Genomic DNA, 27,406 nt, shown 5'->3' with positions numbered 1-27,406 from the left:
CAAAACAGCACACCACCAGCTGCAAATTAAATATTTAATAATTACACACAGTATTTAGTGCTTTCATCTCATATCAAGTGAGACTTCATCAGAATACATTCTTACAAAGGTCAAAAGCATTTAAATAACAGTGTCAAATAAAAGTACATATCTGTAGGAGGTTACATATGAAAAGGCTTGTGTGCTACAATATAATCATCTTTCTAATTGGAATATGTTTAGGACAAATCATGAAATTCTAAATAGGGTGGGTAGTACACCAAGATTTGTAAACAGTACAGCACCTAATTTTAAACAGTTATTTGAGAATAAGGTAGATCCTATAGATATGACATCTGTAGGTACACACCCTTGTGGAATGTGTAGTCAGTGTCCATATATTAATAAAGAAAAAATAACTTCCTTGAATAATAAACTGCATAGTCAGGTGGTATTCCAGAAAGGGAAATGTTTGACAAGTAGAATAGTATATTTGGCAATATGTTCATCATGGCAACATTTTTATGTTGGCAAAACAGAACGTCATTTGAAGAACAGGATATATGAGCATCTAAATGATATCAAAAATAAAAAAGTTTATAATGCTCTATATAGACATGCTCAAGTTTGCCAAAATTTTGATAAATTCATGTTTGGTGGTCTAGAAATAGTTAAAATACAACCAAGAGGGGGTGACTGGAAAAATAAACTGAAAAAGAAGGAAACAGAATGGCAGTATAAGTTGGCTGCCATGTTTCCACCAGGCTTAAATGATTTTATATCTATTGCACACTTACTACATGAAAGGGCTAGTCAGATATAATGTATTTTATATTAGAGTATATTTAGTGGGATATACATTTATGCTGGTAATACTACGATGGATAACTGTTAGATAACAATATTATTATTTTTAAGTATAAGAAAGGTAATAATTTTAGGAAAAATGTGATTTTTGTATGGTGTCTTTAAATATTGATTACTGTTGTTATGTGACCTGTACTTTTAATTGACAAGGTTATTTAAATGCTTTTGACCTTTGTAAGAATGTATTCTGATGAAGTCTCACTTGATATGAGATGAAAGAACTAAATACTGTGTGTAATTATTAAATATTTAATTCGCAACTGGTGGTGTGCTGTTTTGGAACCAACTATCTTTTATTTAATAAGTGAAAGAAGTTGCTGTCTAAAAATACAAAATTGAGATCCCAGAACTAGAAGAGCACCCTTCTCAGCCTAAACAAGCAAATAAGACAACTTGTAAAATCTTCAGAGAGCAACTATGAGAAAACGTTAGCAACCATAGCCAAGGATAACCATAAGACTTTCTTCAGCTACGTCCGCAACCTAAAAGGTAGTACTCAGCTGTGTAGATGATATCACACACACTGACCCTGTGCAATTTGCAAACCTGCTAGCAGACAGGTTTGGAGAAAATGTCACTCCCCCCCGCATATCACAAACCATGTCTTCATCATCTCTGTCTTCATCATCTCCTCCTCCCTGCTTCTCCAAAGAGCAAGTCATCAATGCTCTCTCCAAGGCTAAGAACACAGCCTCCATGGGACCAGATGGCATTCTGGGCTGCATTCTTTATGTTCTAAAACAAGAGCTACCTACTCCATTAGGAACTATATTCAACCACAGCCTGAGTACTGGCTTTGTCCCCACTGAATGGAAAACAGTAACTGTTATACCGCTCCACGAGGGCGGCTTGGCAACAGACCCAGGTAACAATAGATCCATAAGTTTAACCAGCCTCATCTGTAAGGCAATGGAAAGAGTCATCATGGACATCATAAATAAGGATATAGGTGACCTCCAAGCCCTGGATCCGGCGAGTTCGGTATTGTCAAGGGCAGGTCTTGCCTGCTTAACCTGGTGGACTTCTTCGAGAACGCGACCAGAGCCATAGATGAGGATAAGGATGCACACACAGCCTATCTTGACTTGGCCAAGGGCTTCAACACTATCCCACATTTTGGCATCATTGACAAACTAACCCAGTTGAATATTAACCCATATGTAGTCAGGTGGATTGCAAACAGGCTTACAGATTGACCACACTCAGTCAAACTGGGAGACTTTACCTCTACCAGCAGACCTGTCACCAGTGGGGTCCCACAGGGGTCAGTGCTGGGTCCCCTCTTGTTTGGCATATTCTTCTCAGAAGTCCAGGCCAAAACGGATGGCCTGTGGCTAACCAAGTTTGCAGATGACTGCAAATTAGGTGCTATCATATAATCTCCTAGTGATATCAGTGTACTTCAAAAGGATCTTACACAGGCCAGTGATTGGTGCCAAAGCCATGGTCTGCATCATCATCATTCCCTTTGGTAAAAACATTGTCCCCACTGATTATAAAATAAACAATAATACCTTAAATACTAATTCAGTAGTGAGAGACCTGACAGCACAAGTAGACTGTGACCTCAACTTTGACCACCATGTGTCTACTGTGGGGAGGAAGGCATTCTACATCACTCACCTGATTAGCAAAGGCATTGCCTCAAGAGCAAAACAGGTTATAACTCCCCTGTACTTATCCCTCATCAGGCCTGTTATTGAATATAATGCTCTCTTTGGTATGTACCGTACCAGACACCTGCAGCAACTTGAGAGACCTCAGAGATTTCTAACTAAGAAAATTCAGGGCCTCCAGCACATGTCTTATATGGACAGACTGAAGTCATTGTCACTGAACTCAGTAGCAAAGACTACTTAGAGATGACTTATATCTGGTTTACAGGGCTATCTCTGACCCACATCTAATGGAAATGCTGTACATCTGTAAGTCAAGTGGGACTAGAGTCTCCCATTTCAGGGACCTCAATCTAGCCTATGACATAAATAGGATCTGCTGGAGAGATAGATACATCTTTCAGAAGTTGCCACTCCTCTGGAATAGGTTTCCAAGTCCATATCAAACAGAGCCCCACCATGACCCTGTTTAAGCGCAACCTGGACAACTGGATGGGAAACCATAAATTTCTGCTGGGGATTGCCCTGGCTTCTCTCCTGGACATGGGTAGTCCTTGCTAGAAAAAAAAACCTTGGCATAAACAATATCTCTCATCTAGTATTATACTAGGATTTAATGGTTAGGCTTGTGAAGACCCTCTGGTCAATAGCCTAGTAACTTCCTATGAACCTCTATAAATATATATATATATATATATATATATATATATATATATATATATATATATATATATATATATATGTATATGGATCTATTTCATAAACATGAAAACTATTTAATCAAAATTCAGAATATCGAGATCACAAAGTTGAATTTTCACTTTAATAAAAATTCACAAGAGCGAATACTGGAATATCGAACATGGAAGAGATAATGGTAAGGTCCTATTTGTATATGTTTCGTTATAGTTAAATGATATGCCCTGTCCCTTTAGGGTATTGTGTTGTGGTCATAACAGAAATATGTCAGATCTGACATAGGGAGCTGCTGGTATTGGTGAAGAGATTAACTGAAATATAAGGTTTAAAAGAGAAAAAGAAGTACAGGTATGTGCTTGGTGTAGAAAGTTGTTTTTAAATGTTAAGATGTTATTGTTTACCCCTACTTACCCAGTGGTAGATGCACAGTCTGCTTGTAGTTTTTCTCACTGTAGTGCGATCTTGGAGTTAATATATTTAATTTGTGGGGGGTGTGGGGGGCTGCAGGAGGGCTTAGCCTTCCTGCAAAACCGTAACAGTTAAATACTAGTTGACATTCTGCTCTGGTTCTTTTTTTTTCTCTGCATTTTGATGTTATGGTATTGGCTTTTGTGAATTTTCAGTAAAGTGGAAGTTTGACTTTGTGGTCTTGATATTCTGAATTTCGATTAAATAGTTTTTCGTGTTTATGAAGTAGATCCATATATATATATATATATATATATATATATATATATATATATATATATGTATATATATATATATATATATATATATATATATATATATATATATACACACACACACACACACACACACACACACACACACACACACACACACACACACACACACACACACACACACACACACAGACACAGACACATAGATTTTAAAAGCACTACACTAAGCAATACAGGTAGGTGAAGGTGACTGACAATTCAAGGATGATATGAGTTACGATCTACCCTGAAAGATCTGATCCACACTTAAGACAAATGGCCACAGACTAAGCAACCATGGGCAATTTTCACTAATCCACCTTCTAAACCAGGACAGAGTTCCATCCAGCAAGCACTGGTCCGATCAGAGCTAAAATCTTTCACCTCTTCCAAGATCTATCTAACCCTGGCTATGTACACCTACATTAAGCAAAAGCACCATTATCAAGTGCTCAGTCAGGTATTTTTACTACTTCTGGCTTTTTTCTATATTTACCACATTTTATTTTTTGTTTTTTTTTCCATGGATTTAGTTCATTAGTGTTTTGTTTCACTTTGTAATTACATAAATGATATAGTGATTCCTTTTCTTTCGTTCTTTTAAAATACAAGTACCCAAACACTGTGATCACTTGAAAATGAGGTCTAAATTAAAAAGATCTGAGTAAGCTCACAGATGGTAAGTGAAAGTCTTTTTCAAATCAAGGCTATTAGCCCCTGGTTACTAGACTACACACAGGGTCACACTGATATCACCACATAAAGTTGTCAATTTACCTGCAATTGTAATTCAAGGCTTTATCCATTTATTATGATTTAAGTTTTTTGTCTTTTCATGTATGTCTCACTAATTGGGTTTTTAAATCTCAACAGCTTTTTAAAACTCAAGAACTATGTTTTTAAAAGTATTCATGGGTCCTCATGAGTACCCAGTTCAAATTTATATGATGCCTATGTTAGAAAAGGCCTGCCAGGTTTTCTGAAAAGTATTTATAACCCTCAGCATAATCTGACTTTGGCCAGCCAAACGACAAGCCAATCTTTTCTAATATTTTGAGTTTGCAAATAATTTAAGAAATGTTTAAATTGATCTATGACAAATGTGAAGGCATTTAAAATAAGGGGAACAGAGGACTACAGTTGATTCCAATCTTTCCATGCAGCCACAGCCCCCCACTCAGATATGCCCCTAAGCATCTTGGTCAGTCAGGTTGATTGCCTCCTCAATACCCCTGTTGGTATAGCATTTAAATACCCTTTTTCAAAGATATAATCTGATGAAGTTTATTTTATGATTAAAGCACACATCTTTCTGGGAAATAAATGATCAAGGAATCCCTAGCATGGCTAACTTTTCTTTCGTCTTGGATACTTAGAGCATGTGCAGTGTGCAGCACGTTTTAACTTAGAGCATGTGCAGTGTGCAGCACTTTTTAACTTAGAGCATGTGCAGTGTGCAGCACTTTTTAACTTAGAGCATGTGCAGTGTGCAGCACTTTTTAACTTAGAGCATGTGCAGTGTGCAGCACTTTTTAAATTAGAGCATGTGCAGTGTGCAGCACTTTTTAACTTAGAGCATGTGCAGTGCGCAGCACTTTTTAACTTAGAGTATGTGCAGTGTGCAGCACTTTTTAACTTAGAGTATGTGCAGTGTGCAGCACGTTTTAACTTAGAGCATGTGCAGTGTGCAGCACTTTTTAACTTAGAGCATGTGCAGTGTGCAGCACTTTTTAACTTAGAGTATGTGCAGTGTGCAGCACTTTTTAACTTAGAGTATGTGCAGTGTGCAGCACTTTTTAACTTAGAGCATGTGCAGTGTGCAGCACTTTTTAACTTAGAGCATGTGCAGTGTGCAGCACTTTTTAACTTAGAGCATGTGCAGTGTGCAGCACTTTTTAACTTAGAGTATGTGCAGTGTGCAGCACTTTTTAACATGGAATATCAGGTCAGTGTTGCCCATCACTTTGTGGCTGAAGCTTCACTGTTGGTGTAACTTGCTCTATTTCCCTGTTATTCCTGGTGGGCATCCACTTGTACCCCTCTAGGCAGAAGAAATAAAATGTCAGTACTCCTAACACACATTTAACAGTGTTCTGTGTCTCTGTCTGGAGTCGGCAGATTAGCGAGATCAGCCATGCCTACAAGGCATATGTGGTACCACCTGTAATACCAAACACCAAACTTCACTGGGTGGAGTCTGACACCTGTTTTCATGTCATTCAACCATCATGGGCTCTGGGGTTGGTGATGTATGCACCTATTAACTAGATGACATTTAGAAAGGCTCTTCTGCATGAAAACTGGTATAGCTTGCAGATGTTACATGTGGGAATCACTGGACCTGCATGGATGGTGCACAGAAACAGTGTACATATTATTCTGTGTGCTGCGTACCACTGGACAGTTGATGAAATGAAAATCATTTAGGTTGATATATTGAAAGCCAAATGGTCCAGATGGGGCCCTTTTTTAATATACATTTTATTCATTTTAAACGTTACAGCAGCCATTACTTTATACATAGCAAGTCTGCCATACAAGAAACACATCACTGGGTATGCATTACAAAAATTATATATTCTGTGAGGATGACTGAGAGAAAATAGCATAAATTGAAGAAAGCTCAGCACATCAGTTAAGAGAGTACTAAACTCCCATCCTATAATTCATCAAATAATTCCTGACTTTAGACCATCATTTGTAGATCCGTATTGTATTCCCCCTCGTCTCTCGTGCACATAAACTCTAGGGTAAGGTCTAACATTATTTCTACTTAGCTGCTCCTTTTTCCAAATCTTCTTACCCTTCTAGGTTCTAGGAGTAAAACTCCCAACTTAACCCCCTAGAAAAAGTAATATAACCTTTTCTGAGCAATCCAAACCAAACTCTTCAAACCCCAATACCAAATATATACACAGCCACGCTTTTGGAACTTTAGTTCCAAATATTGGTTCACACTCTTCACTATCTACCCAATGCCTTTTAATGCCCTTACATTCTCAGAACATATAAATCTGACCAACATGAGATTCTGCACATCTCCAACAATTCGTCTCATTCACCAGACTCAGTACTCAATGTTGCTAGCGTTCTAAACTATCCATGGAACCACCTCATATGATGATCCCATACCCTGGGCACTATGCCAAACTTATTATGTAGCCTCATACAATCCCTCCACTCCTCCCTAGAAAACTCCGCTCCTTTCCCTTTTCCTGTCCTTCCTTCTTATGTGCAATTTATCCATTGCAGAGCCATAAAAATAAATGCTTAATCAGTATTAAATAAAACTTACCACAAGTTAGCTTATCCATTCTCTCCAACTCTATAAGGGGAAGGGGCCAACTAGTCTTTGCCCAGTCATGCGCTGCACAATCTATGAAGGCCACTGTAGTTAACCACACTTCATCTGCATGTTTCAAATTGAAACCAATCCCTCACAGGCATGGAAAATCTGACTTTAAAGCTATGCCATTCCTCAAATTCATAAACCCCATCACTGTTTTTTTCTTTAATATATGCTGTGTCCCCCTAACCCCTTGGGCTTGCCACTGCTTCCAAAAACATAATGCTGTTGTATTTTAAAATTGCTATTATTCCATAAACAAATTCTCAGAATACTAAACACTGACTTCCTTGACCCCTTCATAACTGTAATAAAATTCTCAAGAATCTCAGTATCTCAGTGATTTCCAGACTCGTCATTAAAGTCGCTATCCTGTCTCAGTGATCCCCAGACTCATCATTAAAGTCGCTATTCTGTCTCAGTGATCCCCAGACTCGTCATTAAAGTCGCTATCCTGTCTCAGTGATCCCCAGACTTGTCATTAAAGTTGCTATCCTGTCTCATATGGTTTTGAGAAAAAAAATACTGCCACAGTCAACTAATATAAGCAAAAATAAGGCATTCCCTATCCTCCCATCTACAAAGCCATCTCAAGCTTCAACTAGCAAGTTTACTGCTTTTCCTATTCCACAGGAATTTATCACACATACTTCCAATTTTCTTCAACCATTTGTCAGTCACACCCAATAAAGATATACAACAACATACATGGAAACCCATCATGAGACCATCATTTGGATTACATTAATTCTTCCTGTGAAAGTAAAGAACATGGGAGACAACATCAATCATAGGATTGTAATGGTGGCTGTTGTGGCTTAGTGGTCTAAGTACAGTACTGTGGTTGACAGGGTCCATGGTTCGAGACTGGCCATGCTAACTATTTAGCAGTGGCCAAGTAGCTCAGCGTGATAACAAATAGGAGTTCACTAGGCTATTGACCCGGAGATCATTTCAAGCCTAGCTGTTTCATTCCAATGTAATACCATATATATGCTAGTCAATACTCAGGACTGCAATTAGTAATGACTGCCATGTCCAGGAGGGTTGTGGATGCTATCCCCAGTAAGAATTTATGGTACCCCATCCACTCGTCCAGGTTCCTTTTGAACAGTGTCATAAAGGTGCTCTGTTTCACATGAATTGGTAGCTTATTCCAAGGAAGCAGCAGTCGCTGGGAGACAAATCTGTCCCTCCAGCATGCCCTATTTAAGTTTCAGGCAATATTTAGGCCCCTGGAGTGGGTAGCTCTAGCTCCATTTGGTTTACGGATGTGCAGCAAGTTCATTAGGTTTGGGTCTGAGATTGCTCTGTAAGCTGGGCATAAGTCTCCCCAAAGAAGTCTATATGATACAGAGTATCATGACAGGGACTTTAGTCAGTCTATGTAAGGCACATGCTGGAGTCCCTTGATCTTTTTTGTTAGAAACCTCTGAGGTCTTTCCAGTTGCTGCAGGTGATTTGTACAGTACATGCCAAATGGGGTGCTATACACAATTGTGAGCCAGATAAGTGCCGAGTATAGGGGGTTATAACCTCTTTTACTCTCAAGGTGATACCTTTACTAATTAAGTGTACTATGTGAAACGCTTTCCTTACTACGGTAGACACATGGTGGTCAAAGTTAAGGCTGCAAGTCAACCTGTGATCCAAGGTCCCTTACCACTTCATAGGTACTTAAGGTAATGTTACTGATTTGACACTGTGAAGGGACATTGTTTGTGCTGATGGGAATGATGATGCATTTCTTTGCATTGAATTTGAGACCCTGACTAGTACACCAGTCAGTGGTCTGCGTGAGGCCCTCCTGGAATATACTGACATCATTTGGGATTCAATAATTGCGTATAGTTTGTAGTCATCTGCACACTTGGTCAGCCACAACCCCTTGGTTTTGACCTGAAATTCTGAGAGGTATGTACTAAACAGTAGAGGGGCCAGCACTGACCACCGTGGCACCTAACTGGCAAAACGTCTGCTGGCTGATGTGGAGTCACCCACTTTGCTAGTGTTTGTCCAGTTTGAGAGCCAGTTGACAACCCATCTTACAACGAAGGGGTTTACATTCAGTTTGCTAAGTTTATCGATAATGCCTGAATGGGGGATTGTGTCAAAAGCCTTTGCCAAGTCACGGTATACTATGCGCACAGATTATCCCTCATCAAGGGCCTTGGTCACACTTTCAATGAAATCCACCAGATTTAACAAGCAGGATCTGCCCTTCATAAAGCTGAAATGGGTAGGACCCAGGGAACCAGCATTACAAATGTAGTAAGACATACTTTCTTTCCAGCATACCAAAAAGAAACACTTAAATTATGTACAATTTGTATTAATGTAACTGACTTTCATTTACAAATAAATGCATTTTTGTTTCAAATGTGTAATAACATCATATTTTGAAAAGAATCATTTGTGCAAACATACCAGTGATAAAGACCGAATTCCCTCTACAGGCAAGTGGAATCCTATTCCAATTGATTTTATAACAACCAGGATATTTAAAAGGTTTTCCCTGTGTGAAAGAGAAGAAGAAAAATGTCCTGATTAGTGGTACATGATACTGCATTTACTTACTATTGGCGATTATCAAATGTTTCATTTATCATCCATGTTCTGCATCTGTTGAGTCCAGATTCTAAAAATGAGCACTGAAGTGGGAAATCCTACTAATATACGTGACTATAACTCCTAATGCTAGAAAAATGCTATCATAAGTTACTGCAGAAAAGAAATGGAAACACTTGCAATCTCTCATGTGTACATTCCCTTGGAACAAGTTTATTTTTGATTACCAATCAATACATTTAAGACTGTGTTAAAGTATAAACATTTAACAGAGGTATGCATAGAATATGTCATATGCAATTCCAAAATGAAGGTAGGTGGGTTCCTGCCTCTGTGGGACAAAGAAATGAAGCCCTGATTATGACCCAGGTGACCCATGTTTTATTAGCAACACTTGCACAGTAAGTGGATGGGTCAGGGATGGGTCAGGGAAGGTGAGAATAAGTGGCCACTACTAGCTCGCCCATACTGGGTAAAAGGAGACACCTGTGACTTAACCCTTGGATGACACCTAGTGAAAGCATAAGATGACACACCTATGGATCTTATGCTCGGAGATCACATGTTGCAACGATCAGTGCTAATGTGCATATATCAACCTACATGCTGTCTCATGTGTGGAGACACACATGCTTCTGTAATGTGAGAAGCGGTATAGCATAACTCTGGGAGCCACCAAGGGGCAGCAACTCCAGGGGTAGGTTATGCCACAAAAGCTCTAGCTGGCCAACTCCTTACTATAAGATGCTTGGCTGGCCTGTTTCTCACACTAACATATTGGCAACAAAGGGGGCACTGCAATGAAATATTTGAATATCTACTTCACGCACTGATTAGCTGGAGATAGAAGGGACTGCTCATGATATGTACATCAGTACTACCTTCTGTACTGTACTACTGGGGAAGAAAATATGTACTTATGATTGCATTCTTGTGCTGGATAGGGAGGGGGGATTATATGGATTATATATTATATACTAATGGGGAGGCAGTAGGCTTTTGGATTATTTATATACCAGAGACCACTCTATATTCTTTGGGAGAAAATGATATACTGACAGCAAACTGCATCCCACTGCTTGAAAGGGAAGAGAGTTTCATGCTATGCATGCACTGCTTGAGGGTTCCTCTGTTCCGCATGCGTTTCTGAATGCAGTGGGAGGGATGGGGTTCCTCTGCTCCATATTCACTTCTAAATGCAGTGAGAGGGATGGGGTTCCTCTGTTCCATATGCATTTCTGAATGTAGTGGGAGGGATGGGGTTCCTCTGCTCCATATGCATTTCTAAATGCAATGGGAGGGATGGGGTTCGTCTGTTCTGCATGCATTTCTGAATGTAGTGGGAGGGATGGGGTTCCTCTATTCCATATGCATTTCTGAATGCAGTGGGAGGGATGGGGTTCCTCCATTCTGCATGCGTTTCTGAATGTAGTGGGAGGGATGGGGTTCCTCTGTTCCGCATGCATTTCTGAATGTAGTGGGAGGGATGGGGTTCCTCTGCTCCATATTCACTTCTAAATGCAGTGAGAGGGATGGGGTTCCTCTGTTCCATATGCATTTCTGAATGTAGTGGGAGGGATAGGGTTCCTCTGCTCCATATGTATTTCTAAATGCAATGGGAGGGATGGGGTTCCTCTGTTCCGCATGCATTTCTGAATGTAGTGGGAGGGATGGGGTTCCTCCATTCTGCATGCATTTCTGAATGCAGTGGGAGGGATGGGGTTCCTCCATTCCGCATGCGTTTCTGAATGCAGTGGGAGGGATGGGGTTCCTCTGCTCCATATGCATTTCTAAATGCAGTGAGAGGGATGGGGTTCTTTTGTTCCATATTCACTTCTGAATGTAGTGGGAGGGATTAGGTTCCTCTGTTTCATATGCATTTCTGAATGCATTGGGATGGTTGGGGTTCCTCTGTTCCATATGCATTTCTGAATGCAGTGGGAGGGATGGGTTTCTCTGTTTCATATGCATTTCTGAATGCATTGGGATGGTTGGGGTTTCTCTGTTTCATATGCATTTCTGAATGTAGTGGGAGGGATGGGGTTCCTCTGTTCCATATTCACTTCTGAATGTAGTGGGAGGGATTAGGTTCCTCTGTTTCATATGCATTTCTGAATGCATTGGGATGGTTGGGGTTCCTCTGTTCCATATACATTTCTGAATGCAGTGGGAGGGATGGGTTTCTCTGTTCCATATGCATTTCTGAATGCAGTGGGAGGGATGGAGTTTGTATGTTCCATATGCATTTCTGAACGCAGTGGGAGGGTTGGGGTTCCTCTGTTACATGTGCATTTCTGAATGCAGTGAGAAAGATGGGTTCCTGTGTTCAATATGCATTTCTGAATGCAGTGGGAGGGATGGGGTTCCTCTGTTCCATATGCATTTCTGAATGCAGTATACTACAAGAAGGAGAGGATAGTCTTATGCTCTCTATGTCTTCCACATCACAGACAAACATGGCACTGCAGGCTCTACTTGCACACAGAAGATATACTGTAATCTCAAACAGGCCTATCAAGGCCTTCTAGGAGCTTTTGTGGCAGGAACTTATTACAGATGTTAGAACCATTTCTGGCCATAACAAGTTGGCACAAGAGGTCTGAAACAGGATCACAAACATGACACTGCACAACTGCATGAAAGCCCAAGTCTATTTCATGTGAGATGTTGGCCACAGCTGGGGGGTAAGGGATCCACTGTCATAGACCTCATTCACTGACACATAGGACTTCTTGGTGTTCCTGTCTGAGGACAGTGAGAGGACACTGATGCCTGTTAAATGTGGTAGCTTGACTGAACATGACACTGTGTGTCTCTGTTAGGGATGTACCAACTTGAAATAACCTTAAGGGAGTGGCACAACCTTGTGGCACACCACTGACATGAGAGTGCCACATATCACCAGTTGTACATCAGTATTTATTTGACTACCTTCACAGGTACAATGATCATGGTATCAGACTCAATTGATTGGGACATGCCTGACATTGCAGCATCACAACCTAATGATGATGGCAGCCTTATCAAGTCTGGTAAAACAGTGCTATGCTCAGCATGGGGCCATGCAGCGGCTGCTGTGGTGAGCATCTTTCCACCCACATTCACTCACACAGTTCTGTCTTCTGTGGAAACTGTCCCTGCCTTTTCACTTGGTGTGGAGGAACAAGGCATGCTTGGTAGCCTTACACAAGGTCAGCTGTCATCACCATCTTATGCACATTCAGTGGGCAGTGGCAACATCACAGACTATGATGACAACAAAAGAGATCAGTATGCAGGTGAAAGTTGCCAATGTATTTTCTGCTAAGTGGCAAAACAGTTGTCACTCTTGGCATAAATAGCAGCTGTGCAACTCAGTGATTTAGAAACATTTGAAAGTCATCTGTGCTGTGACAAAAAGGAGAAGATTATTGTGTGGCATAAATGACAATGTATGTGAGGGTCAGCATTTCTTTCGCCAGTTGCTCAGATCGTTAGCCACCTAGCAGCCATTGCACTACCTCTACTGCAGGCACCCATTCCTTAGTGGACAGGTACTTCAAAATCCCATAGTGTCACATCCTCAATGCCACCTATGGGTGGTGAACTTGGAATGGTACAATGGGCTGTCCATGTGGATGTAGCCTCCATGGTAGTCCTCCTCCACAGATGGCTGGGCCCAAGGTCTTTCATGGCCTGTAGCACTCCCACCAGAAGAACCACAACTACTGTCACATCCACACTAGTGTAGTGCCCTGCCATCTACTGCAGCTGTATCCCCTGATACCAATCCTATGCAAATCTCAACCACATCTGGCCACCTGGCTTGCATTCTCATCCACAGAAAGACTTCTCAGTAATTTGTAATTATCTCTTCCCAAATCACTTAGACCTTAATCTCAATAAGCTGCAGCCATGTTAAACAGTTCTCAGCAAAACTTAAAAAATGCAAACGGACCTCAAATACTGCCTTAGATAACCATCTCATCAAATTAACTTCTCATTACCTTGGACTCATCTTGGCTCCATCCTTCACTGTAGTCTTATGCACAATGTCTCAGCTGAAAACGTAAGTTCTCAGTTAAGTGCAGCCTTAATCTTCTTAGTCCTCACGTAAGAAAGTCACTGGTAACAAATGTCTTCATTCCCAGACAGAAGGGCACCCTCCCACCCTCCCATTAATGTCACTACTGAACAGCCCGCACACCCATCATGTCCCAGCTACCATTAATATAGTCTGCAGACACAGTCATCTCTCTCCCGAGAATGAGCACCATTACTAAACACTTCAGAAAGTTAGCTAGCTACTGGAAACTGCACATGCCCCATTTCTTCTTTTTGCTGTCACCTATAGGGCACGTATAAACACCACTACTCAGTCCTAGCCAAAAAGTTTACAAAACTCCTCCTTGTACTCACTGTGATCCCAGAATGATGGAACACTTTTCATCCAGAAAACCAAATTCCACGCATCAGTAGGATAAAAAGGTTTTAGCAAGATTGCTCATGCTAACAGGAATAATGACTTAGTGCATCATAGAAAAGTTAGTGAGTATAAACTCCTTAAAAACTTAAAAAATATACATAATGCAAATGTCTTTTTTGCATGCAAAATTCTTATTTATGCCTTCTGGGCAGTGCAATACCTCTACTTTCCAAGTAGTAACTAAAATTTTCTAAAAAGCTTTCAGAAAAGAAGTGCGAATTATACCATGAAAATACACATATAGAGCTTCATTATTAACAATGGCTTGAAGACATTAGCTTTCTACCTAGCTATTTACTGTAAATAGCCTAGAGTTTGTCAGCCAATTTCATTATGAACTTAGCTGTGTACAGCATCTTCTCCATTGTCATAAGCACTACTAGACCCAATGCATTCCTGTTAAGTAATATTGTGGATTTTTCTCTGGTGTGTTGTATTTATTGTTCTTCAAATGCTGAACTATAATACTGTCATTTAATACACATGGATCTATGTAATATTGTTGAAAAGAACTCTTATCTTTCTGTAACTTATCACTGTAACTTTTCTGTAAATATTGTTGACCTCTTCTTGCCATTTGGATCAAATTATATCTGAAATAAATAAAAATAAAAATCACAATGGTAGGGTCATGAGTAATTCATATTTTCGTAGCATAACATCAGGCAACTGCATTCCTCAGAAAAGAACCGTTGTAGCTCACTCCTCTCCTGCCAGAGAAAAAGGGAGCACCTCACACTTCCTTCCCAAAAAGTAGCTTATTACATTTGCTTCATAAAACTAATAGAGTTTGTGGGGCTCTTATTACTTAAAAGATATTGATTCATATTTTCTTATGATGGGGAGGGCTGTAGACTACTTTAATTATTACAGCTGTGTCCTTGTGGGAAAATATTAGATAATATGAGTCACTATTCCCTGCTCTTGTGTATTGCCATGTTATACATATATGAATGCCTACAATAAGTGCACACTAAGTATACACGGTCTGTATTCAAGAGCATCCCTATCACTTTTTTTGTGCTGTCTATTCATTCAGAAAGATTATACTAAGTGTAAACATAGTATATACTTTGTGGCAACCTTTATGAATCCCCACGATATTTAAGGCTGCAAGAAAATAGTAGAAAAACTAAAATTAGGAGGAAGGAGATGAAAGCTATGCATGTGTTGTCTATTCACTCAAAACAGTGTACACCTAGTGTAGGAATCATGAATCCAGCCTAGTTGATTATGTTATTTTGTATTTTCTATTCTTCCTCTAGACATATCATTTCTGTTTCTGTTTTGGTTACTGCATTAATTCAGCATTAGCTTTTCTTTTTTTTTTAATACGTTGGGAAATAGTTCCCTGCACATTAGATAAAAAATACTCAGGTTAAGTGTATACCGTTGACTGATTCCCTCAAGTATGGCCAGTCAAATGGGACACATAGTTAAAGAGTAAAGGGCCACCTTTGTTTAAATGGTGGAATTTTTTTTGAGTGCTATGAAACTATATGGACTTCTGTGTAGCAGAACTTTACTCTATTTTCTAAACATCAGTGCAGAAAGTCCCACTTCATCCTATTTCTATCACATTACTTTCTCAATAAGCACCTTTAATTTAACTCTAGAACCTTTAGTTTCTGTATTTTGCACATCAGTATGTCAACCAAAGTGATAGTTCAGGAATGCCACTTCCTCACGTGTGCCCTTCACATGGAAAGTTCCTTCACACTTGCTCAAAAATGACAGCTTAAATCCACATCAATCCTAGAGATCAGACATATTCTAATGATGTGTCTACCTGTGGAAATGCCTTCTTGTTAAGAGTCTGGACTCATAGCATAACAGAATGAGTTTTAGAAAATCATGCTATTCAAAACAACCATGAAATTAGAAATACATGGCTGAGCTTAAAGAAGGCAGCAATGGCAAAGCTTTTCCAATGTTATTTGATTTTTATCAGACAGATCAAATATTATATTAGATAAATATGAGAAAACATAAATGCAATGGAAAGTAGTAACAGAGAATCTTCAGCTACAAAAAGAACAACACGCTGACAACATGATTAATAAACTTTTCATAATGTATGAATGCCATGACATAATTATCTGTGCTGTCTGATTATATGGACGGAGTAATATTACACAACGCTAATGAAAACCGATGTTGTTTGTTATGCTAACATTATATCTTGCATTAACTTAATTCAATTTATAAAGACTGTGATGTTCTAAAGATATCATTTGACAGGCTGCTTGACCTATGATCAACAACAGACCCATATGCTTTTTAGTCATTTCAAGAAACATTAACAAATGCATAATGTGTTCTTGTATGGTCTCATTTGACAGGCTGACACTTTTAAATTAAAATGCTTCACAGTGAGTTACTGTGGGAACCTTATAAATCTCCCACATACGTTTCTAGTTGTCACGCATTTTTATGGGCTGAAGTATGCGGCTATGAAAATACCATAAGAGTATATACAACTGTAGCACCGTGGTTTACTATGCTTTGTATATCATAGCTAGTCACTGTACTGTTGCTAGAGTTAAACATTTTTTTGACACATAACATAACTTACATAACCATTCTCTTTTTGGAGGACAGTCATTACAGAAACCTTATTGCCTTTAGCTCTCATGAAAATTCATGAAAAAATTGAGAACATATCCACTGCTCAGTATGAGATAAAACGTAACAAAAACATATAGCCTTGTATTCAAATATAGTTTTACGTTGGTACACCTGAAATTTATTACATTGAACAGGGCCTCTGAAGGAGTCTTAAGATGCTATAAAATGAGGGAGGGGTCTTCTGTAGCCTGTTAAAGCAATCAGACTTCTAATGAGCCTTGATTGTTGCAAATAATTATGCTTGTTCAAGAGAATGACAAAAGAAACAGAAGAAAATATATATAAAAGCTGCATCCATTGTATTGCCAGTAACAGGGATAATCTTCTCAATCATGTTGTCATACGTGTAAAAATAGTCACATAAATTCACAATTTAGTATACAAGCACACTTTTAGGTTGTGCATTCATAGCATATTTGCCTGCAGGCATGATGTTTTGATCCCATGTGTAGACTTTGATCTCTGTAAGTATTTTGCCCAATTTTTTGAGGTAGCTTAGAATTTTTTTCATACTTTTCTTGAATTGCCAACAGCTGCATTTTAGCAAATAAACACATTTATCTGTTCTATAAAATGTTTGTGCCTTTTACCAGTGAACATAGCCAGTAAACCGATATTAAAAGACAAACAGCATAGTTTCATTAACTGCATTTATTTTAAAGGTGCTCTTTAAAATTAGTTCACACAATTGTGTGTGTGTGTGTGTGCACGCTCACACTCAATCGAGCATGTGCATGCATGATATGTATGATGTGTGAGTGCATATGTGATGTATGTGTGTATTTGATGTACGTGTGTGTGTGTGTGTGTGTGTGTGTGTGTGTGTGTGTGTGTGTGTGTGTGTGTGTTTGTGTCTCTTTGTTTCTTTATTTGTGTGTGTGTGATTCTGACTATAACTACAAGCACCTCCGTAGCTTCTTTAGTTTGTTTTTGGATTACATTTAAATGGCAGCTCCTAAAACAACACGTGTTAAGACTACAGAAAAGATATGTGGCCGAGCCAGGTATGGAAATAATGTACATTAGGAAAGCTGGTGGTGGAATGCAGAAGTCCAGGAAGTCATCAAAAGAAAGAAGAAGTGCAGGAAGAAATGGGAGACAGAAAAGAATGACCAGGCTAGGAAAGACTAATGGTTGTCTAACAATGAAGCTAAGCAAGAAGTTGCAATAGCAAAGAATAGGACATCAGATGCACTCTACCAACTTCTGGAAAGTGACTCAGTAAGGGGCACAAAGAAACTATATCAGGTTGCAAGGCAAAGACAGCAAGATAAAGAAGATAGTCAGACACCCTTCATAAGGGATGCTAGCAACAACCTGCTCACCAGCCCAGAGGACATTAAAGGCAGATGGAAAGAATATTTCCAGCAGCTTCTAAATGAAGAAAACCCCACAGAAGCTGTACTGCCCCAGAAACAGCCTACAATGAGAGAAGAAGAGGCGCCCACCCAAGAAGAAGTAAGAACAGCACTAAGGAAGATGAAGTCATTGAAAGCAGCAGACTCAGATGAGGTCACAGCAGATATGATAAAGATGCTGGGTGAGATAGGGGAGAAATGGCTCCTGAAGGTACTAATAGCAGTGTGGAGAGAAAGGCATATCCCAGATGACTGGAGAATAAGCATACTCATGCCAGTGTACAAGAGCAAAGGGGACATCCACAACTGTGGGCAGTACGGAGGCATCAAACTCCTATCACATTGCATGAAAGTTCTGGAGATGGTGATTGATAAACAGATACGCAGAGTAATAGAATGTAAGATGGGAGATGAGCAGTTTGGATTCAGATCAGGATGTAGCACAACTGACCCGATGTTTGCATTGAGACAGATAGTTGAGAAGAAGCTAATGATGAGGAAAGAGTCCAACTGGACATTCCTAGACTTGGAGAAAGCATATGACTTTGGTCCCAAGAAAGCTGATCTGGGCAGTACTGTGGTGGTTTAAGTCCCAGAAGCATTGGTAGAACTAGTGCAGCCTATGCACAAGGACTCAATGACTCAAGTGTGAACAGTGTTCGGCCTCACAGAGGGGTTCCCAGTTGGTGTGGGTGTACATCAGGGTTCAGCTCTGAGCCCACTGCTGTTCATACTGGTGATGGACTACATTAGCAAACAGGTTGGAGGGGACAGAGCAACAAAGCTGCTGCATGCAGACGATGTGGCAGTACAGGCAGACTCTGAGCTAGAACTTCAGCAAAGGATAGGAGAATGGAATGCAAATCTGAAAGCACATGGGATAAAACTAAGCACAGATAAGACGGTGGTAATGGCAGCAAATTGGGGAAATCAGAAGAAGCTGAGACTAGAGATAGAAGGGAAGATAGTGGAACAGGTAACAGCTTCAAGTATCTGGGAGGAGTAGTTGAGGAGAAGGGTAGTCTGAATGAAGAGGTCAAAGCTAGAATTAGAGGGGGTGCAGCCAACTGGCATAGAGTATCAGGTGTAGTTTATGACATAAGAATGCTAAAGAAGCTGAAAAGTAAGGTGTACATTGGTGCAACCAGTACAAATGCATGGTACAGAAACCTGGGCAGTAAAGGCAGAACAGTTGTAGAAGCTACATGTGAGGGAAACAAAGTGCCTGAGAAAGGTGATAGGATGCACACTGTGGGTCAGACGAAGAAATGAGGACATAAGAGCAGAAGCCAAAGTACCTCCAATTGCAGAAAAGATCAAAGAGAACAGATTACGGTGGTTTGGGCACATGTGCAGAAAAGCAGGAGACAATCTTGTGAGGAAGATTTGGGACAGACAAGAAGAAGTTAAGAGGAAGCGAGGACATCCAGCAAAGAGGTGGATGGATTGTGTGAAAGAAGATCTGCGACAGTCAGGCATGAGTGTTGAAGAAGGCAGGGGTGTGTCACTGAATTGAGAGAGTTGGCGACAGTTAACACGATACCCCAACCCCATGTAGAAAAATGGGAAAAAGGGGGCCGATGATGAGGAGGATTTAACACTATGGATATAACTTCTCTAGTCGTCAACATTAGACTAGCACAGCTGATGATTAATAACATCTGCACTTACTGACTTACTGCTTGGAAATGGGTTAAGTATTATGTTTAAAGCACTGCACGTATATGCTGCAGTGTGAGCAAAAGTATGGAAATAATAACAGATTCTGTGGCGCTTGATGAAAAAAATGTGAGGTAAGAAAGGGACTGCATTTACAGCAACTTAATTTTATATCACTAGGGTTTATTTACTACTATTTCATTATTTTCTGGGATCTAACTTTTAACTTGCATATTTTAAAATAGGTTTTCTCAAGTTTTTAGGGGATCCCAGTTCTTTATGGTCTACTATTGAAATTCCAAAACTGCATCGGTTTGACTTAGGGACACACATAGATAGTAATTGGGCCTTTGATCACCACGCGTCTACAGTAGTGAGGAAATCATTCTATGTTGCACAACTTATAAACACAAGTATGGCATTTAAGTCCAAGGATGTCATTGTTCCACTCTATTTAGCATTCATCAAACCTATCATTGAGTACAATTCCCAATGGAATGTCCACAGAGGTCCGCAGTAAAAGAATACAGGGTGTAAGGCCCTATGCCTGTATTCTGTCCCCTACAGGCTTTTGAGGAGAGATCTATGCCTGGCATACAGGGCATTGTCAGACCCCACTCTGATGGACCTCCTGCATATCCACAAAACAAACAGCACCAGAATTACCCATTATAAAGACTTAAACCTCGCCTGTGATATAAATAGGACCTACTGGAGAGATAGGTATATATCCCAGAAACTACTCTGTCTATGGAACAGGCTTCCCATCCATATGAAGCAGAGTTCCTCCCTAACCCAATTCAAGTGCAACTTGGGCAATTGAATGGGAAACTGGAAATTCATCCCTGGTTTGGCACCTATGTCTCTAATGGGCACAGGTAACCTGTAAATAGTTCATCTCCCAAGCCCCTGCTTACACTTATCAAGGGTATCAGAACTTGTCAGAGATATGGGATGCGTGGATTTTTTGTCATGTTGTGTAATACCATCATTCTTCAATAGTATTACATAAATGTAAATGCATTCTCTTCATATTATATTGCTGTTCATGGAGCTTTTCTCCCCGGGACTCCATTGAAGATGGGCTCATCTTGGCCCAATGGGTTATCCCAGTAAATAAACTGTGCAATAAATAAATAAAATGGCTCGGCTTAGTAAACACCTATGAACCTATGAAATGCAGAAAAGCAGATGTCAAAGCAGATGTGATGGGTATTCTACGACACTTCAGGTGTCAGAAAGCTAGATAAGGTAATACACTTGAGACCATCTTAATATTCTGAGATGAGGGTGAAGGGTCTGCAAATGCAGAACCTATCTATGATGGAGGTAAGGGAATTGATCAGTAGCTCTCTAATATAATAGGGATGTAAGCAGATGTTCTATGCTGCCTCTTGGAACATGTATATCTCAGCAGCCAAAAACAAGTTAAGAATTACAGAAAACCTTTAACAGCCATGCCCAAAACTCCAGATATTTTGTCAAATAAGAGAGGGGCCAGACAGAATGATAATGTGAAATGACAAAATAAGTTAGTCTGGCATAAGTGTGTAACTTTTCCTGAACCATAAACCCTGACTAATTCCTCCTCTCCAAATTAGTATTGAAAGAAAGGACATATGGGTGGGGGTTAGTAGGCAGGTGATTAAGGGTGTTTGTAACTGAGAACTGCTGAGTCATAGAAATTTATTGCATACAGAATAGTAAAACTGTATGCTGACCATAAACACTATGGGACAGGTCATTTGGACAATGTTGCAGCCTAATTAGGTTGATTTGGATTTTATCTGTATATTGCTGGAACAACTGTTTAATAAAACAGTTCATAAAAAAGAGAATGTTGTTTACAGCTAATATCCCACATATGTTCAGCTTTGATTTTACATTCATTTGACAATGGCCACTTTTAGTCAGTATATTTGCATAAGAAAAAACAGAAATACTCTGTACATGTATTGTCCAATAGTCTGCAGCCTTATTGGTAGCCAAGAATCTGTCCAGGGTGCAATACTTCATTTTCCCAAAATTAATATCCAAAATACAAGCAGACATGTCCGTTAGATTTCCCTGGATTCTCTCCCACAACATAATAAGTCAGACTGGCAATGAGGATTTTTGTTTTTTTTTTAAGCTTGTAATAAGTGGGGTCACACACAGTTACTAGGTAATTAATGTGCATGTGGTAAATGGCTGAAGTTGTCCATTTATAACTGGACCCTACAAGGATGGTGGAGCATAGTTGTTCAACCTGTATTTCTTAATAATTAATTTACAAGTCTTAGCTTTCAAATTTGTTTTTCTTGTCTTATCTTTCTTAAGCGAGTACTCTCTCCTTGTCTAAAAAATACAGTAGTGTGACTATCTTCACTAATCTAGAAAATCTGTTCACTTCATTAACTCATTTAACCAGTTAACTGTCAAGGTTAATTCTTGCCTGGCACTCACATTCTTGGTTTAGTAGTCTTCCAGCCTGATGAGACTTACACAGCTTGCAGTAATACAATGCAGCTGTGTATTACCACATTTCACTACTTAAGAAAGCAACGTCTTTTGACAAAAACATTAAATGCATATTTCCATTGCTCATTTTACATCCCAGCTGAGGTTTATTATAAATAAAACATAGCATATGATGTGTTGTATACTTACAGTGCATGACCACAGTGTGTAATGAGATACAAAGCTTCTGTGTCGCTGACAAGTTTGTTCAGTGTGGACCATTACAATGTTAGTTGATTCCAGATGTGATGGGATTGTGCTCTTAAAAGTGAGTTATATTACCTAATTTTAAAGTAGTTCAGGCCAAATGCATTTTTCTTTTAAAAGCTGAAATATTTTCTTTCCTACTTATATTTGTTCTTCAAGAACTTTTTAAACATGTTTTTAGCTCATGCCTCTTTAAAAGTGCTTAATACGCATCTGGCAATAGAAAATGCCCAAATAAGAGATTATTTTGTGGTCTCCAAAATCTACCCCCTATACTAGATGGTATACAATACCCTGCTACTTTGAGATGGGACCACTGCATTCCCCCATATACCCTTATTATACTCATCTTCAATGTATTTGTTGCTTCTCGGCTGTGTTCATACCCTAGTCCCCTGTGTTGCAATGCTCCTGTGGGGTACCTTTTACCTTGCTCCTTCAGAAGGTTCAGCAGATGTTGGCTGGTGACTTTATTTATCACCAGCTGTGTGCTTCCTTGTCTGAGACACTGATCTGACTCAAGTAATCTGGAAAGAATTCAGGGCAAAGCATTCACTCTGTGCATCGCAACTCGTGCATCTCACAATTGTAGATGATCCTGCACACTGCAGAAATAGTAACTGATACAGCGTGATCATTGTACCACTCGACCTTTTAGTGTAAGAAATCTGGGGAAAGCCGAAAATAATTGGGAGAGGACAAAGGCCCAAATATAGGGCAAGATTTTTAATACTGGTCTTAAAAAGTTGTTAGAATAGCAGGATTTGTGTTAGCATGCACTTCATGAAGGATATGATGTCTGAAACTCAAATGTACGTCATTATTTAATGACTTTGGAGAGCAAAAATGTGAAGCAAAAATTTGGACATACTAAGAAAGTTTGGGCAGTTGAAAGGTATAGTGATCATGAAATTTCCCTTTACAGTTAATACAGTCCTGATTTTACCTATGTAATTTATACTTTGCAGATAATTCTCTGTACAGCTTGCTTTCAGATGCATAATCTGTATATTGTTGAAATACTTCCTCAGATGTAAAAAGCACAACCATACATGATGTTCAGGATGTTATGTGATCTGAATAAAACAAGTTATAATCAGTGTCTTTCCAGTGTCTCAGAATATATATTATTTATTATAATAAATGAGCATTATTATAAATAGATACAAGTACGTCTTTGCTTTAATGATACCTGCTCCTTGCTTACTTCAAGTATTTGTTTATATTTGCTAAATGGGATGGAACATTGATCCATGTGGACCTATTTCAGGTGTAATCTAGGGTAGAAAAACACTACACTAATTTGATAAACTCAAACAATATGAGCATAACTGATGGTATGAGCATACACAAAGTTTTTTGTGAATAGAATAATACTTAAAAACATATTAATATGTAATATAATATGATAATTCTCTAAATACAGTAAGAATTTGCAAGAAATATGAACCTTTTTTTTCCCAGCACCTGGAAGCTCCCATGATCAAAGCAGTACCCCAAGGCTCTCCCTTGTGTGTATCTTGTACTGATACCACCAAACCAATTTAGACATGTGCCTGAATAGCTTTAAGCTAGTTGAACCAGCAGGTTGAGCTCTGAGCTTAACCTAGATCTTAAGATGATTTTATTTTTCAAAATGCTGCAAAAGATTCTCCTGTACAATAATAAAAAAAAAAAAAAAAACAAAACAAACAAAAAAAAAAATGACACGGTGACTCTTGGTTATTCTTCTTCAGATGAGATTCTCATTTATTGTGCAATGTTTGCAGAAGTTAGAACTTCTGAAAAGATTGCACAATAAAGGAGAATCTCATTTGAAGAAGAACCAAGTTACTGTGTAGTTTTTTTTCTTTGATTGTACAGGAGAATCTTTTGCAGCATTTTGAAAAATAAAATTCTCTTAAAATCTATGTTAAGTTCGGAGTTTGACCTGCTGGTTCAACGGACACATGTCTAAATTGCTTAGAAGGAATAAGAACCTCCTAAAAGATAACATTCAGTCTAAATTGGTATCAAAAATAAACTTAATTGGCACAAAAAAATTACTGCACAAATTACAAAAATAAATAAATAAATAAATAAATAAATAAATAAATAAATAATGCAATCTACCATTGATGGTGATGTTAAAACAGAAGGTGGACTGCAGCTGCATGTAATGAGTAAGATTCTCTTACTCCATGTATTTCCAGTGTATAAAGGAAATGGGTGAAGTCCGCCAATGACCTTAGAGTTCCTCCCTGTTCTGAGGTACAGTGAAAGTCAGAAGTAGAGGTGAAGGCAATGCTTTGATAGCATAATAGTGATTTTTAACATTTTAATTTTTTTAATGATATTTTCCAAAAGTTGTGGGACTTGCAATTAGAAATATAGCATTTCCGATAGGATGCCATTATACGGTAATATGAACGTTCCTTAAGGATGTCTGTCTATGTACCTCAAGACTTACGTGAAGGGTTGTTAATAGTTGTCCGTGTGACAGAAAATGAAACTGTAGAGGATTTAGGATTTAAGTAGGTGTGCACGTGTGTGCATGCAAGCTTATGTGTTTCTGTGGAAACATGCTTTTTGCAATGAAGATGACTGCAGCATACAACACTGAGTAAGCTTATGTGGACACTGCAAATGGCAACTGCAGATAATATGTCTCATTGAAATGTTGAAATTACTGTTGTACCATTGCCCATAATATTTAGCACAGTTACCAGTGTGACAATGGTTCTTCCCATGAAGTTAGGTATGCAGTTCAAAGACAAGAGACCCATTTTGCATGCCTTATTCTGTCTCTGTAGCTGTCATATCTGCATGTCATTAAGTGATTGTATTCCAAGACTACCATTAGTGATTGCCTATATATTTCTAAGCATAATTAGTCATTTGAACTGCTAACCAGGTCACAGATGCCCATAATGCATAATGAACATGCCTGGAATATTAATATGAGTGCTTCATCAACTTCATGTATATTGTAACATGGGTTTAGGAACACAGGTTCAGTTTGTATTGATTTTTGTTAAATTCCTCTAGATGCACGGAGAATTAATGATCGATGCTGCACAAGGTAAAGTGACATCAGCATCTGAGGAGGATACAGCTGCTGGGATACAACTATGGTATGTCAAGGGACATTTGTAAGCAGTTACGTTCAACTTATCAAACCTTCAGACAGGGGATTTGGCACCAGTTCAGACCAGAAAACAGTTTTGCTGATGGACTGCAAGCCTTCACTTTATGATGGAATGACAACTGGCTCCACATAGTACAAGGTGATTACATAGGCAATCAAAGGATCCAGGACTTGAATTACTCTGAGTAAAAGGCAATTGTTTAAAATGTTATAACCCCCTTAAACAGAGACATGCAGATAAAATGAGATCCAGATTTTGGAAACGTCATGATGTCTCCATTCCAGATACTTGAAAACAACTCCTTGTCTTGTTGCCTGATTAAATGTGGAAAATTAAAAGTTTATTCCTGATTCATTTGACTGTGTGCAGTGCTTACAGCCACAGCATTTAAACAATTTGGCTCCATAAGGAAGGGACAAACTTCAGATTGGGTAAATCAGTATGCTTGGGCAACTCTTTGAAGGCATGCATTTGTACAGCTTTCGTCTGCAAAAGCAGGATGCTCATTAGTGACTGCAGTGATGGTCGTCAGTAGCACGATGTTTATTAATGACTGCAGTGATGTTTGTCAGTAGCAGGATGTTTATTAGTGACTGCAGTGATGGTCGTCAGTAGCAGGATGTTTATTAGTGACACCAGTGATGGTCGTCAGTAGCAGGATGTTCATTAGTGACTGCAGTGATGGTCGTCAGTATGATAATGTGCTGGCATGATCCTACTATTGCATGTCATATAGTTTTCTTTGAATTTTGTACTGAGTGATGTGTAGGATTTGGAGATTATCTGAGTGTTTCCACTTCACAAATGCTGATTTCTTTGTGTTGTTAAATATTGTATACCTGTCACATAAAGGTACTCTCTGAATCAAGGGCAGCCCTTCAGGTTGTTTACAAGGCACATTAAACCTATTCAGTGCATACCATGTGTCTGAACCTTGACCGTATTACCTTATTGTTTTACTTTCATTTGTTTGCTTATACTTATTGACCAGGATGTCCAAATGTGTAGAGCCTGTTTTTAATGGAAACACAGACAGAAATGCTCTGGAAGTTAGACAGTTTGGTAAATCAATAAATCAGCGTTATTATGACAAATGACATACAAGGTACCGTGAAGGACTGATGGTGACGTATTGTTTCTGACATCACAGGGCTGAGTTGGAGTCCTCTGAAATTCATCTAAGCAGTCTTCCAGCATAGTGAAATCTTGCATAGCAGTCTGAAAACAATGATTACTATAACTGTGCATCGACAGCTTTATAGGGAGTATCGTCAGCTTTATACTGATCTCAGATAAGTCATCCCTTTATGACGGCAAGTCCACTTTGAACAATAAAGAAGCCAAAATAGGGCCCAAGGACCTAGACAAGTGAGTGAAGAGCTGCTGGAGGGGAACATTGCGACTCCACAGACTGAAGGGTAAGTGCAAACCATGCGAGTACCTCAGAAGTAAGACTATAATTGGTCTTAAGGTGATAAATCAAGATCTATCGATTTATTGCTTTGGTTGACTGTGGTAGTCTGACTGAGCTGTGGTAACCCCTTTTCAGAGGAGGCCCAGGAAGAAAAGCTCCAGGTTAGAAACATGCAATTGTATACAACAGATCAAAATGTAAAGCTTAAAGTTACAATATGGGCAAACAATAAATGAAAGACTGCTGCTAGA

At 39.1% G+C, this 27,406-nt stretch overlaps 1 protein-coding gene across 1 annotated transcript in view; it reads right to left on the bottom strand.

Annotated features, from left to right (window-relative positions):
* CPED1 (cadherin like and PC-esterase domain containing 1) overlaps positions 1-27,406 on the bottom strand; it is a 2,422,552-nt gene that overhangs the window by 236,455 nt on the left and 2,158,691 nt on the right. The window contains exon 21 of the mRNA XM_044087326.1: positions 9,657-9,744. Coding sequence (XP_043943261.1) covers positions 9,657-9,744 — 88 coding nt within the window. The remainder of the gene's footprint in view (positions 1-9,656; positions 9,745-27,406) is intronic.

This window comes from Protopterus annectens, chromosome 11.part0 (genome assembly GCF_019279795.1).
Source record: "Protopterus annectens isolate FY-2018-M chromosome 11.part0, PAN1.0, whole genome shotgun sequence".
Classification (NCBI taxonomy): domain Eukaryota; kingdom Metazoa; phylum Chordata; order Ceratodontiformes; family Protopteridae; genus Protopterus; species Protopterus annectens.
This window is presented reverse-complemented; position numbering and strand designations above follow the sequence as displayed.